The following is a 12749-nucleotide window of genomic DNA, read 5'->3' as shown; positions in this document are numbered from 1 at the left end:
GTGATGATGTGGTCTTTGTTCACGATGGGGCACATCTGGCATCTAGGTCCATTGCAAGACCTAGAGCCTTGTTGAGAATAGGAGTTAGATAGTCTGTTGCTGGAGAGATGCCATTTGAGATTCCATTTTATAAAAATAACTTGATAATATATTTACCAAATGTAAATTAATGAAAACTACTTTTAATTGACAGCCTTAACTGAGAATGTCTTAAGTTTATATATATAAAATATTAAACTAAAACCTTCTTTCATAGCTATATCTTTTAAAGGGAACTAATTCAAGTTCACGTTAACTACTCTTTTTGTTTACATATTGTGGTATAATATGATATTACAGTGTGGGTGTGTGTTTATATTATATAATATGTAATTATATTTTATATATACACTCTTATGTATCCGTGTGTATGTATCTGCTGTGGGTGTGGGTGTTGTGGTGCCAGACTGATTTCAATTACTCCTTAAGGCTTAGCTGTTAAACTGACACCACGTAAGTCTCAGATACCCACCTACTAAGGTATTTTGTATATGTCCCATTTCTGTCTAAACAGTAAGTAGACAATACTCTGGTGTTTTCAATGATTTTAGTTATAAGAATGATATCACTCAAACAAAAAAAACCCATACTGGCAGAATATCAAATTTTACGAATTGACTATGGATACATTTAGATTGGAAATTAGAAAGGTATTTCTAATTATCAGAGGAGAGTAATTTTGGAATGAAATGCATATTTCTAATGTTCACTTAAGTTGTCACTAGTCCAATGCCAAACTAACTCCTGGTCCAAAAATCACATCTACTTGCACTTCAGTTGGTTCTTATGGCCAGAAAAATCTGCTGTAGCATGTTGCTTCTGAGGCTTTGTGATTATTATCAACACAAGAGGAAGGCAAGTCAAAGAAATAAAGATAGCAACCTATCACCTTATGTAATAGTGGTTGAATTTGGGTCTCTTCTCAGTTTAATAAAGAAAATGCTTTTAAATATGAACAGTGTATATTTTTATGCTTAATTTTATTTTTAATGTGTATGTATTTCTTGATCATGTTAATAGACCTGATCTGTCAAAGATATTAATAAACTACAGTTACAGAAACTATACATAAGGATATACATGTGTGTGTGTGTGTGTGTGTGTGCGCGCGCGTGCATGCAGAGCTGACCCCAGGGGTGTGTGGGACCTAGGGCATATCAGCCTGTGTGGGGGAGGAAGCAGCCAAAGTGTGAAGCCAGTGGAGTGCGGCAGCCGCGTGAAGTGGTGGCACCCTCAGCATGTGCTAATCTTGTGATCTGTGGGGCCTGGGGTGCTCACCCTGATTTGCTGCTGCCACTCCCTCCCCTCCCCCAGGGATGGCTGTGTGTGTATGGATACACTATGTATTGTGAAAAGGACAATTCTGGATGGAAGGAAGCCTGGTAGTGCATTTAGATTAATCACTTCCATAAGTCATGCTGTCACTTGTGTGTGTTGCCCTAGTAGAGTGATACCTATTGGAAATAAAGATGTCACCTCCTAGTGTCAAAATATTAATAAAGCAGCAGGAAAAGTATGTTGCTGTGGTTGTAGTTTTTTCTTGGACAGTTCTTACCAAGGGCTTGGTGACCACAGAATGTAGTTTCTTTGGCCTAGTGAACTAGAAAGTGCTGAAGAAAAGCTCTACCCTTGCTTCTGGGTAAAGGTGTTTCATGCCCTTGCATTTATAGAGACTTTCTTTGGTGGCGGAATATTACAGAGTGAGTTTGGTAAGGGAAGGGTCTATATCTCTGGTGTAACAGTGAAGCTGCAAGGGAAGTTTAAAGTGTTAAGCATGCATAAGGTAGCACAACTAGATATAAATATTTAGTTAGAAACATGCTGTCTGGAATGCTTTGTTCTGAGTTTGGCTTGCTTACTCCTGAGACTGAGTTAAGACTTCTTCTTAAACATAAGAACATGTACATTCTCTTTTTTCCAAGATGTCATAAAAGTTTGGAAAAGGGCTACTAGATTGGTTCTTCAGTCTTTACTCAGGGAAAACTCCCTTTTAACTTCAGTAAGAAGGACCTGTGTATATTAAGCTCTGTTTGTGCAACAACCTTTTTTTTTTTTAAGGTAACATTGCCAAGATCTCTAAATGAGATTCTATTCTGATATTCACATTTGGTTCCCATTGAAGTTAATATATGCCATTAAATTCCCATACAGTTCTTAATTTAAATCAGCATCTGTCACTGAAGTGAATAGACTTTATATGCATGTATCTTCATCTGAGAGGAGGCTTTGGCTCTGACTCTTGAAGAGCCCTGATTGAGGAAACAATTTAAAATGTTTTATTGTAGTATATCACCACAATGTCAAAAAATGTCCTTATTTGCAAAAATGCTTAAGTAGGTGTTCAAAGTTTAAGCATGTACTTTTGGGGCTGAGTAGAAATGCTTTCCTGAATCAGGGCCAGAGAGGTCCTACTTTCCTCTTCCATTTCCTTTCAGTGATGATTTATATAAGAACATTGATTAGAGAAAATAAATACCTTTTTTTAGGTAAAGATAATGTAGATTAGTGGCAACTAGTTTTACTGAGCAAAGACAGCATGGAGTATGCATCTTGGATGATGTCTTAATACTTGCAAATGACGCTTTTTTTGTATTTTCAGTTAAGTGATAATGCTTGAACTAATTTTAACAACAGCTGGTGATGTATAGTGTTAGACGGTACATACTGCTACTTTGAATTCTAGTTGAAATAAGGGCTTTAATTGTAATGCATTTAAATTAATATGTAAAAATATGTGTAACATTTAAAGTAAATGTATTTAGATGGCATATCAGGAGTAGTTTCACAGACATTAACCTTAGGAAACTAGTCTTTGTTATGTTAGTGTAAATACATGGCCTTAAAAAATTCCCAAGGATGGACACCACCTAGTGGTAAGATGCTGGTATTGCTCATTCACAGCATGTGCAAAAAAATGTTAAAATGAATATGAAGTTTTAAATGAACAAAAAGCAATTTACAGTTATTTAGGAATTATTATACTGGAACATATCACTGAGTACCTCCAGAAGCACATTATGAGAGGTGTTTTCAGGATATTTCCTTATCCTTAGGTATTGAAAGCTGAATTTTCAGCTGCTCTGGTATTTGACAACTTTAGTAATCTTCTAATGTCATTTTGACCAAAACGGTGCCTTCAGTCATACTGATAGCTTTAATAAAGTGTTTCATCGAATTAAGTTAATTTGGATTTATGCTAGTGTTGCAGGGGAATATTGACACTATGCATATACATGTCATATATCAGATGCGTATTAATTTTTGCAGAATATTTTCCAACAGAACAGAAACCAACATTCAGGTGATATCAGGAACCTTGGAGAGGTCAGAATTCCTCCATAACTCTGAATTAAATTCTTATTAGTTACTCCTAACATATATCATACAGATTTATTATTTTCATTGATGAAAACACCGTTTTAAGAAACAAAATGCAATTAACAAGTGAAGCGAGAGATCAAAGATTACACTCCTAGAAAAATAATTATTAATAATATTTAATTTAATGAGAATATTTTTCCATTGTTGCCCTAATATAACTTCTTCTAAATTTATCGGTAATGTGCATTTCTTGTTCTTCATTACTCATGAGATCTCTCACATGGTCAAGTCTGTTTTAAATCTGCCCATTATCAGGAGTCATAATGTCTACCTGTCTAGTTTCTGTCTCATTGTTCACAGTCACTTACGCTTCCTTCTTAAAGCAGTGTTGTTCCTCTCATTTAATAGGGGAAGGTTTACTTAAAACGACGGCATGTTCTTGACTGCTTAAAAGTGGCACGTCTCAGATTCATCTTCATCTCTCCTGGTAGGACTCTCTGTAGCCCATAAAATGCAAATTTCCCAAGTCTAAACGTGTGCCATATCAAAGCGGCCTTTGTTTCAAAAGATAACCCAGTGGTGTTAAGATAGATGTCTATAATAGACTTTCCTAGGGACAGGTCTTAGCAGTATGTATATCCATGAACACGCTTTGTCCTAGTCACTTAGGGTGCCTGGACACGTGGGGAGGCTGCTTTGATGCTATGTAATTACAGCACGTCGGAGCAGACACGATTAATTGAGTCTGCTGAAGCGTGCCAATTAGCTTTCGACAAGCTTTAAAGTCCTCGTGCCGTCATTTTGAAGCGTGGGGACACTGATACACGTGACGCTGCAGGGGTCAGTATAGTCGAGGTCTGGGAACATATCCCTATTTGTTACATTGTACAGTGGGTTCCCTTTATGCGAATTCAAGTTATGCGTCATTTTCCAGGAACACATGTACAGCATAAAGTGAAGGAAACCTGTATTTTAAAGACATTATGATTCCTGATAATGGGCACATTTAAAACAGACTTGAACATGTGAGGGATCTCATGAGTAATGAAGAACAAGAAATGCACATTACTGATAAATTTAGAAGAAGTTATATTAGGGCAACAATGGAAAAATATTCTCATTAAATTAAATATTATTAATAATTATTAGTTTTCTAGGAGTGTAGTCTGTTTGATCTCGTTTCATTTGTTAATTGCATTTTGTTTTTTAAAATGGTGTTTTCATCAATGAAAATAATAAATCTGTAAATTAGAGAGCTGCTCTAATTAAAGTGCCCCCTTCACCCTCAGAGCACATGTAAAAATACCCTTAGAAAACAAAACAAAACAAAAACCAACCAGTTGACCAATGTTTTTCACTGATGTAGCACATTCAGATACGTCAGTAAATGAAACTATACTTTATCTGGTGTCTACAGTTGACCTGGGATCGTCTGCCAGTGTAACTTGTAATATTTATTCATGTTACTTATTTAGCCAACACTGCCTAATATGCAACCTTTTTCATTTTTCATTTATAGATACCTGTTTCATAGTGGCAATCCAGAGCATCCTGGCGATATATTGCTAAATACAACAGTGGAGGTTTTGCCTTTTAAGGTAAGAATGCATTAATTTCTCTCTCTTTCACCTTAATCTGAAAACAAACACATTTTTAATTACATTATAAAATTATGTAAACATGATTGCTACTTTTTTTTAAGCAAGTTACTGTGACTCAGTCATACTTGAATCATGCTGTGACTCCCTTTTCTCGAATGGACCTTATTCACAAAGAAGAGATACTTTACCAAGCTCCCAACTAGCAAGTGTGAATGTGATAAATGAATACGTGACTCTTCTCATCTTGTTCCACTGCTGCGACTTTTTTATTTTAAGATTCAGATTTTAGAGGAAATGGCTTCACTCAAGTTTCTGATTTTCATCTGGTGAGTGTTCCAGCACAAGGATAGATGCCAATACAAATAAGACTTGATATTGAGGTCTACATAGTCTGAAAGATTTTCTTCTCCACCTTGAACCTAAATTTTACCTCATGATGACAGTGCTGTGAATAATCAAGTTTCAGCCTGAAGCGAGACTCTGCAGCTACTCTCTTGTCTACAGAAACTAGTTAGGTTTTTCTGTCACAAGATTTTCCATTGCAACAGCAAAGACATAGCTTCAGACAAGGAGTTACTTCACTTGGGATTAAAATAATAACTTGAAATATGAATGTCTGCCTCATCCCAACTGATACGTATCTGATGCCAATAATTTTGGCTTGAAAAACTGAGCTTTGTGACTGAATCACTATATGCTGAACTTCCAAAGTGATGATAGATGAGGGATCTTGCCAGTATTAATTTATACTCAGTTAATTCCTATCTGTTTTCCTATGTACATCCCACTTCAAGCCCCATAAGGCACTATTCCAGAAAAGGGAATAATCTATCTCTTTTTTCTTTTTTCTTCTAATGTGAATGGCCGAACTTGTCAATGTTTCATACATAATTACAATGGAAATTAAAAAAAACGAGTGAATGGTCAAAAATCAAAAGTTATCTGAGGAGATAAATTATTACACCCTGGAAATAGCTCTCCAGCCAGATTCAAAATAGATACAAATAAGTGTGAAAGAAGTGGCACCTGCATTTACCTCAGCTTTGATTTAAGATCACTAGTTTAACCTCTTTTTCAAGATGTGAAGTATTTCAAGTGGAACAGGTAATGGGTATTGACAGTCAGACTGTATCTGATTCGTCTTTTTCTCCAGATGTTTAACAGATTATTGTTGATCATTCATAAACCAATATATTTTCCTCTTACACCCAGGAATACCATTCCTACAATGGAATTTCCCTTTTCTCTGCTCTTAAGGAGCCAGTGTTGTTGCTATTTGGTTGCAGCTGGTTCCCCCTTCAGGAAAATGTTATTTCATTCTAGCAGATATTTAATTTTAAAGCATGATGGGACCTGAGGTATTTTATCTCAGATTGTAAAAATTGTGTGTCGTGCCATGCCTGATGCTCAGGATCTGTCAGCAGGGTGTGTTATTTTGGGGATCTGAAATACAGTTCCTCTGGTCCCACTGCATACCCAGACCTTTAAAGCCCATGCCATACAGACCAGTGCTAGGCTGCATGGCACAACTGTAAAGGTCCCCATGCACTAGCAAGCTGCATTGTGGAGCCTGACACTAACAGCTTGGTGCATCTTTAAGATATCAAATGTTCAAGGTAGTGTGATGTAAACCTGCCACAAAGTTGTTCCACGTTTAAATGTGGATGGTTTGACAGTTTTATTGTGTGATAAAGCAGTTACACATTTGCCAGATTATAGTTTATCGTGTAATTGACAGGTTTGCCATCTTTATTGTTGATAAAGTAGTTGAATATGTGTTGGATTGTAATTTATCATGTAATTGACATGTCAGTCACAGGATAAACATAACAGCTGCCAGGGACTTCTGTCTCCTGATGATAAAATCAGGAAGTTTCCATATTTCCTGCTTCTGAAAATACAGAGCATAGGAAAAAAAAGACTATTTAAAATTGCCATTTTGGTACTGAATATCATACTCCATCATTGTTTCATGATAAGGCTTGGAGGTTTTGTTTCACTGGGCTTTGGATTAGTCTGTTCAATAACATGTAGCGGCCATCCCTCCTCCATGCCCATGCCTCCCCTCCCAAACTCTAGTTATGGAGGGGAAGACCCAAGAAGCAGTCCTCAACAATTGAATGCGTTTTAGGATGATCTGTCCTCTGGCTTTGCCCAGCTGTGGGACTTCTGCCTCTGTACTCATGAGCAGTCTTCGCTCTTTGATCTGGTTCCAAGCTTGCCACCCATGGAAGCAGCTCTCAAGTTAATAAAACTTCCAGCTTCCCCAGGTATCAGTGTAAAGATGCGGACCTCAGGAAGACATACAAGCTTCAGCTCTGCATTAAGCACATCTCCAACCTAGTGACATCAGCAACAAACAGGAGTGAGATAGCAGCAGGTTCAATTCTGATTAGGACTCCTATACACCAGCCAGCATTAGGACTGATTCCAAATTCAGTGGCTGATGTAGGGCAGAACCAACCAGTTGAATTTAACAAACATCCTTCAAGATTCAGAATACCTGCAGGAAGGATGGGTTCTTGGGTTTAGTGCAGTATACTCCAAAAAATACTTCCTCAGCAGTCTGTTTAGGAATAGAAAGAACAAACATTGTTAGGTTTCCTTTCCCCCATAAGTCAAACATTTATTTTTATTATTATTATTATTGTTGTTGTTGTTGTTAATCCCCAGAAAATCTCTAGAATGTAGCACTTTCAGACTGGGCTCATCTGTTTCTGTATGTAATTACCAGATTATTGTTCAGACTTCTTTCTTCAGTTTCATTTGTCTGTGTCTATTAAAGTGAGATCATTGGTGTTCGTCACTGCTGCATAGATGGCATCCATAGTGGGGCCATGAAGAATGACAGTACTTGCATTTTCCACATAAAATGGTTTTTCAGCTTAGCCAAAATGTACACCAAAAGCTAAGTAGGAATTTCACAGAATCCAGGTGAGTGCTTTGCAAAAGCCTAAGCATCCAACATATAAACTCCAGCATAAATTAGATAAAATTAGATGACTATCAAGTATTAAGATCTACCTGGCAAAAATGAAAATGTATAGAAAAAGTCTTCCAGTCTGATTTCTTTGTATCGGCCAGCAGCAAGAGTAATAAAGCATCCAAAACTGTATTTAATAAATGGCTCAGATCTTGCATTGAAGAAGCTTACGAAGTAGAGGCTCAACACCAACAGAAAAGTTAGTGTTTTACACCTAAATACTTTTTACTCTCTGAGTTGAGAAATTGCTTATCCTATTGAGAGATGTGCTAGGAATTAACTTAGTTAGCGAGTTAAGCATTAATGTTTCACTAGGGCTACTTATACATGTGCTCGGAGTTGGGAGGAGACTGTTTTAATTGGAGGGGTTTCCAGAGAGCCACTCTAATTAAAATGGCTCACTGTCACATGCATTAAGCCTCCCCACCTCTTTTCAAAATGGCCATGGGACACTTTAAAACTCATTCAACAAGCTTTAGTTAAAGCACCCCTGTGGCCATTTTGAAACACAGTGGGGATTAATACATGTGACGCTGAGGCAATGCTAGAGCGTTCTAATTAGAATATGAATGAGCACGTCTATAGGCAGCCCAGAAGTGTAGCACAGGCCCTGGCCATATGTTCCTGGCCATAGCCAGTACCCTTCCTCCAGTACTCTAATAAGGTCTTAAAGTAGAAACGCTTCAGTTTGCAGAGCATCGCATTTGTGACTTGCAAAAGGGTGGGGCTTGCCATTTATAAATGGTAAGAGATACCAAGCAATTGCTGTCTCACTGTTCTGACTCATCTCTCAGCTGGAAATGAGGAAATGTTGTAGGGTGACAGATGTTCTACTTATCTCTGCATACAGGTTTATTCTATGAAACTTGATTGTTGTTCCAACATTAAAAAATGAGCTGTTTCAGCCTTGGATATAGTTTGTAGGCAGATATGCAATCCCACTGCAGTAATGATGAATAATGGTCTGCCCCAACTGTCTCAAACAATAAGAAAACTATTGTAGGCCTGTGATTTCTGATAGTCTTGTGGACTCAAAGACAAATCAGCAGGTATACAATTTTTTAAAATATATATACTACAGGTAGATTATCTAGCATTTGGTCATTCTAGGAGAAAAGTCCTGCCAGCCACTTGCTGAAATGCGAGTGGGAAAGAGGCTTCCAAGTCTTTCTCTCCATGGTTGAGCTATGGTACAGAACTCAGGATTTACTACAGCGCGACTTTTATGCTATGTGCACCAGCATCTGCAATATCTTTATTTCAGCCTTTGAGTAACTGTTATGAGAGGGTCTTTTGCCAAGTATGTCTTGTTTCCCATTTTGAAGCCAAAAATAGTTCAGCTCCAGAGCAATTGTACCTTTGTTTCTTCGTTTTCTTTTTAAAAACTATTAATAGCTTCTCTTTGCTCATGGAAATAGGCCAATCCAAAGTTTTTAGGGAAGACGTATTTTGAATATTGAACAAGGGCATCCATATTTTGTTCTAGCTTGCAGAGTACTAAGTACGTGGAAAATAAATGAGCTCATTTTATATTTTTTGTCTTTTATTTTAGAATGAAGACTTTGTAGTAACCAAAGAAACCAAAGACAAACGCTTAGAGGACGGCTATTTTAGGATAGGTAAAACTCAATACTATACAACAGCAGTGTTCATTCGTCTACATACATAGAAACAGAGTTGTTTTATTACTGCAATATTTTAGGAAGATGCTATTTAAAAAAAAAAGTCTTTGTATGATCCTGATAACTTGTTTTGGATACATGATCATGTAGGCTCTATTTTTTACCATTTGTTTAGTACATCCATTTTAGTTTGTTCTTGGTTATAGTGAAATCGGCACTGATAATTGTTTATTAAAGAATTATAGTTAAAATGTATTCATTTGAGCTTTGGCTTCCACTAGCCTTTGTGACATTGTACTTACGTATCCTAATATAATTGAAGCTCCCCGAGGTGGGAACAACAACTCAATCATTTTAATGCAGCCTGAATACATTACGCTAAGGTTTTCAAACTTGGATGCATAAAATTAGACAGCCAAGTCTAAATAAGATGAATAAAAGTGGCCCAGTTTTTGGAAATGTAAAATACCTATGGCTATATTAAAAATATTTACTCTTTATTAGTGCCAATTATGCCCAGTGCATGTGCTGAGGCTTTGTCCTGATGTGTTAGTCAAAGCAAAGTTGAAGATGAGGACTAGAAGCACACTGTGGAAATCTCATGCTTTGGGTTGTCGGAGATCAGAGCAGCGCCGGCAGCTGCTTTCTGACCCCCCCCACCGGAGCAGTAAAACTTTCACCTGACAGGCGGGTAGTGATGGATGGGGTGAAATTAACCAGGCACAGACGCGTGTTGGTTACAGGAGATTGTTTACTTACGTCGCCCAGATAGTGACGTGCGACGCAGGCTGAGCCTTTGTTCCTGTTACAGTTGCATCGATTACAGTCAAACGTACGGGTTACAGCCAAGCAATGACGGACGTGGCGCCGAAAACGTGCTATCGTGCCTGCAGGGCTTTGATACGTCAAGATTTACGATGACGGGGAGTATTGACAGCTGATCAGACCGTCAATCTACTCTGGTGATGGACTCAGGTCTCTCCTCAGAGGTTTCTCCGGGGTTCTCCGACTGGGCGGAAGTTGCTAAACTATTTATAGACAGAGGTGTCTGACGGAGATACCCAATGATGAACCGTTATGTGGAATCTTTAATTTTCTGGCAAGCAGCAGTTCTTTGTGCTCTCAGGTTGCTATCAGGTTACAAGGTAGTGGGTTAGGTTTTCTGCCTGTTACGTATGAGGTTATGATGAGGGGCTTACGCTTGTTTCTTGACCAATTGCAGGGATTTATGGCAGGGCTATCCCCTTTCACCCTGACCAGTCTTAAGTTTCATTTCTTGTTTGTGACGTGGGCATAAATTATATACAGCTCTCCGCCAGGATTTTGTTTCAGGAGTTTTTGGCAAAGATTTCTTTTAACCCTTAGCTGACTACTTGAATGGTATCTCTTGCTAGTGGCATGGGCACTGATTAACTGGGTTGTGACACCTTTGAGGATTAGAACTGAGAGATTGGAGAGAGAATGGTTTTCTGTGAGAATTGTGTCCCCACAGGTAATTAGGTATTCTTGTCTTTGATAGATTTCTGGTGTCCATTCATTCTGGAATGCAGTTGTTTGGCCTCTCCTGCATATCTTCCATCAGGGCATTTAGTGCATTGGATGAGATATATTACATTACTGGAGATGCAGGTTTAAGATCCAGGAATGAGGATGGTTCTGTTGTGGGGTGTAGTAATTGTGGTAGTGGTGGAGATACATTGGCAGGTTTTTCATTTCTTGTCCTGGTATTTTCTGGATCCATTCGGTGTGCTTTGGGCCATAGGAAGTTTGCTTCTGGTGACGAGGTTCAGTCCTTGTTTAAAGGCTAGGATGGGTGGTTCTGGAAAGATTTCTTTAAGAATAGGGTCTTCTTCTATTATGGGTTGCAGTTGTTTGAGGATTTTCCGTGTAGATTCCACGGATGGATGGTATGTCATAACTAATGGTGCGCTATTTGTGGGGATTTTCTTTTTTGTACTATAGCAATTCTTCATGTGGTATCCAGGTGGCTCTTTCAAAAGTGTGATCTATCTCTCTGGAGGAGTGTACTGGTTGGATGAAAGGCCCTTTTGAGATTTGCATGGTGACGATTGTGGGTAGTCTCCTCAGTGCAAATTTGGTGGTTTCAGAGGGCTTGCCTGTGTATTGCAGCTTGCTTGGTGTGTTTAGGTGATTGCTGGTTTTGTGTAGATATGTATGTTGGTCCGTGGGTTTCTTGTATATGGTGGTTTCTTTCCTGCCTATGCAGGGGGTCAGACTCGATGATCTATTGAGGTCCCTTCCGACCCTAACATCTATGAATCTATGAAAGTTCCCACCTCCTTGTATCAGTTCTAAGATACGATTACGATCGTGATGTTGTGAATACATTTAACAAATGCATTGACTAGAAACCTTCCTATTAACCAGATCCTGTGTGTCACTTGGTGCATTGCATGTTCATTCAGATATGCTTTTGTTCATTTTGAAGGTAAATTTGAAAGCGGCATAGCAGAAGGTACAGTTGACCCAAGTCTAAACCCAATTTCAGCATTCCGACTTTCAGTAATCCAAAACTCAGCAGTTTGGGCAATTCTGAATGAGGTGAGATGTTGCATGCTATAGTCCTTGCAAAATCAGAATACTAAATGTGAACTTAGTTTTTTCAACAAATTTGAAAGGAATTCTGGCTTAAGGTTTGTTGTAGAGTCTTAAAATTTACAGATGTTTTCCTTGAAATGTGATTTTTTTTTTCTTCATTTTTGTATTTCAGATCCATATTAAAAAGGTCACAAACTGATCAACATCTCTTTGGAGATTGCAGACTTTTCCTAATAAATCCTACATCCTTAACAAGTCACAGATTGAAAGTACTAAGCATGCACCTTATTCAAGTCTTTCTGATTTCTCACTCAAACTCTACCTCTTGTGAAATCTACTGTAGATGAGAAGATTGTAATTAACCCTTCTTGTCAGATCCATCCAGAAACTGATGTTCCATACTGTTAATATTCATAAAGTCTAAATTGTCCTCCATTTCAACGTGACTTTACCATCTTATGGTTGCAGAAGTCTGCTACTCCTAGCCTGTGCTATTTTGATGGTATAGTAACACAGAGAAGTTGTACATATTGTTACATTCCTTGAAGATGAAAAACTATAATTATTGTTAAATGCATTTTGTGAAGGGGGTACTTTTGGAGTTCCATTTATTTTGCTATAACA

General features: G+C 38.0%; 1 protein-coding gene across 5 annotated transcripts in view; it reads left to right on the top strand.

The window, feature by feature from the left end:
* The window catches only part of MGAT4A (mannosyl (alpha-1,3-)-glycoprotein beta-1,4-N-acetylglucosaminyltransferase, isozyme A), a 160062-nt gene extending 147313 nt beyond the window's left edge, over positions 1-12749 (top strand). For 2 of the 5 annotated variants that reach the window (XM_025207258.1, XM_006026327.3), the window contains exons 12-15: positions 4880-4958; positions 9497-9563; positions 12016-12128; positions 12298-12749. In XM_025207258.1, the coding sequence (XP_025063043.1) occupies positions 4880-4958; positions 9497-9563; positions 12016-12128; positions 12298-12324 (286 nt within the window). In that variant the 3' untranslated portion in view covers positions 12325-12749. Of the gene's footprint in view, positions 1-4879; positions 4959-9496; positions 9564-10377; positions 10643-12015; positions 12129-12297 lie in introns of those variants that run through there. The other 3 variants (XR_003094694.1, XM_025207260.1, XM_025207259.1) reach the window with 3 other exon arrangements.

Source organism: Alligator sinensis, unplaced genomic scaffold (genome assembly GCF_000455745.1).
Source record: "Alligator sinensis unplaced genomic scaffold, ASM45574v1 scaffold144_4, whole genome shotgun sequence".
NCBI lineage: Eukaryota > Metazoa > Chordata > Crocodylia > Alligatoridae > Alligator > Alligator sinensis.
This window is presented reverse-complemented; position numbering and strand designations above follow the sequence as displayed.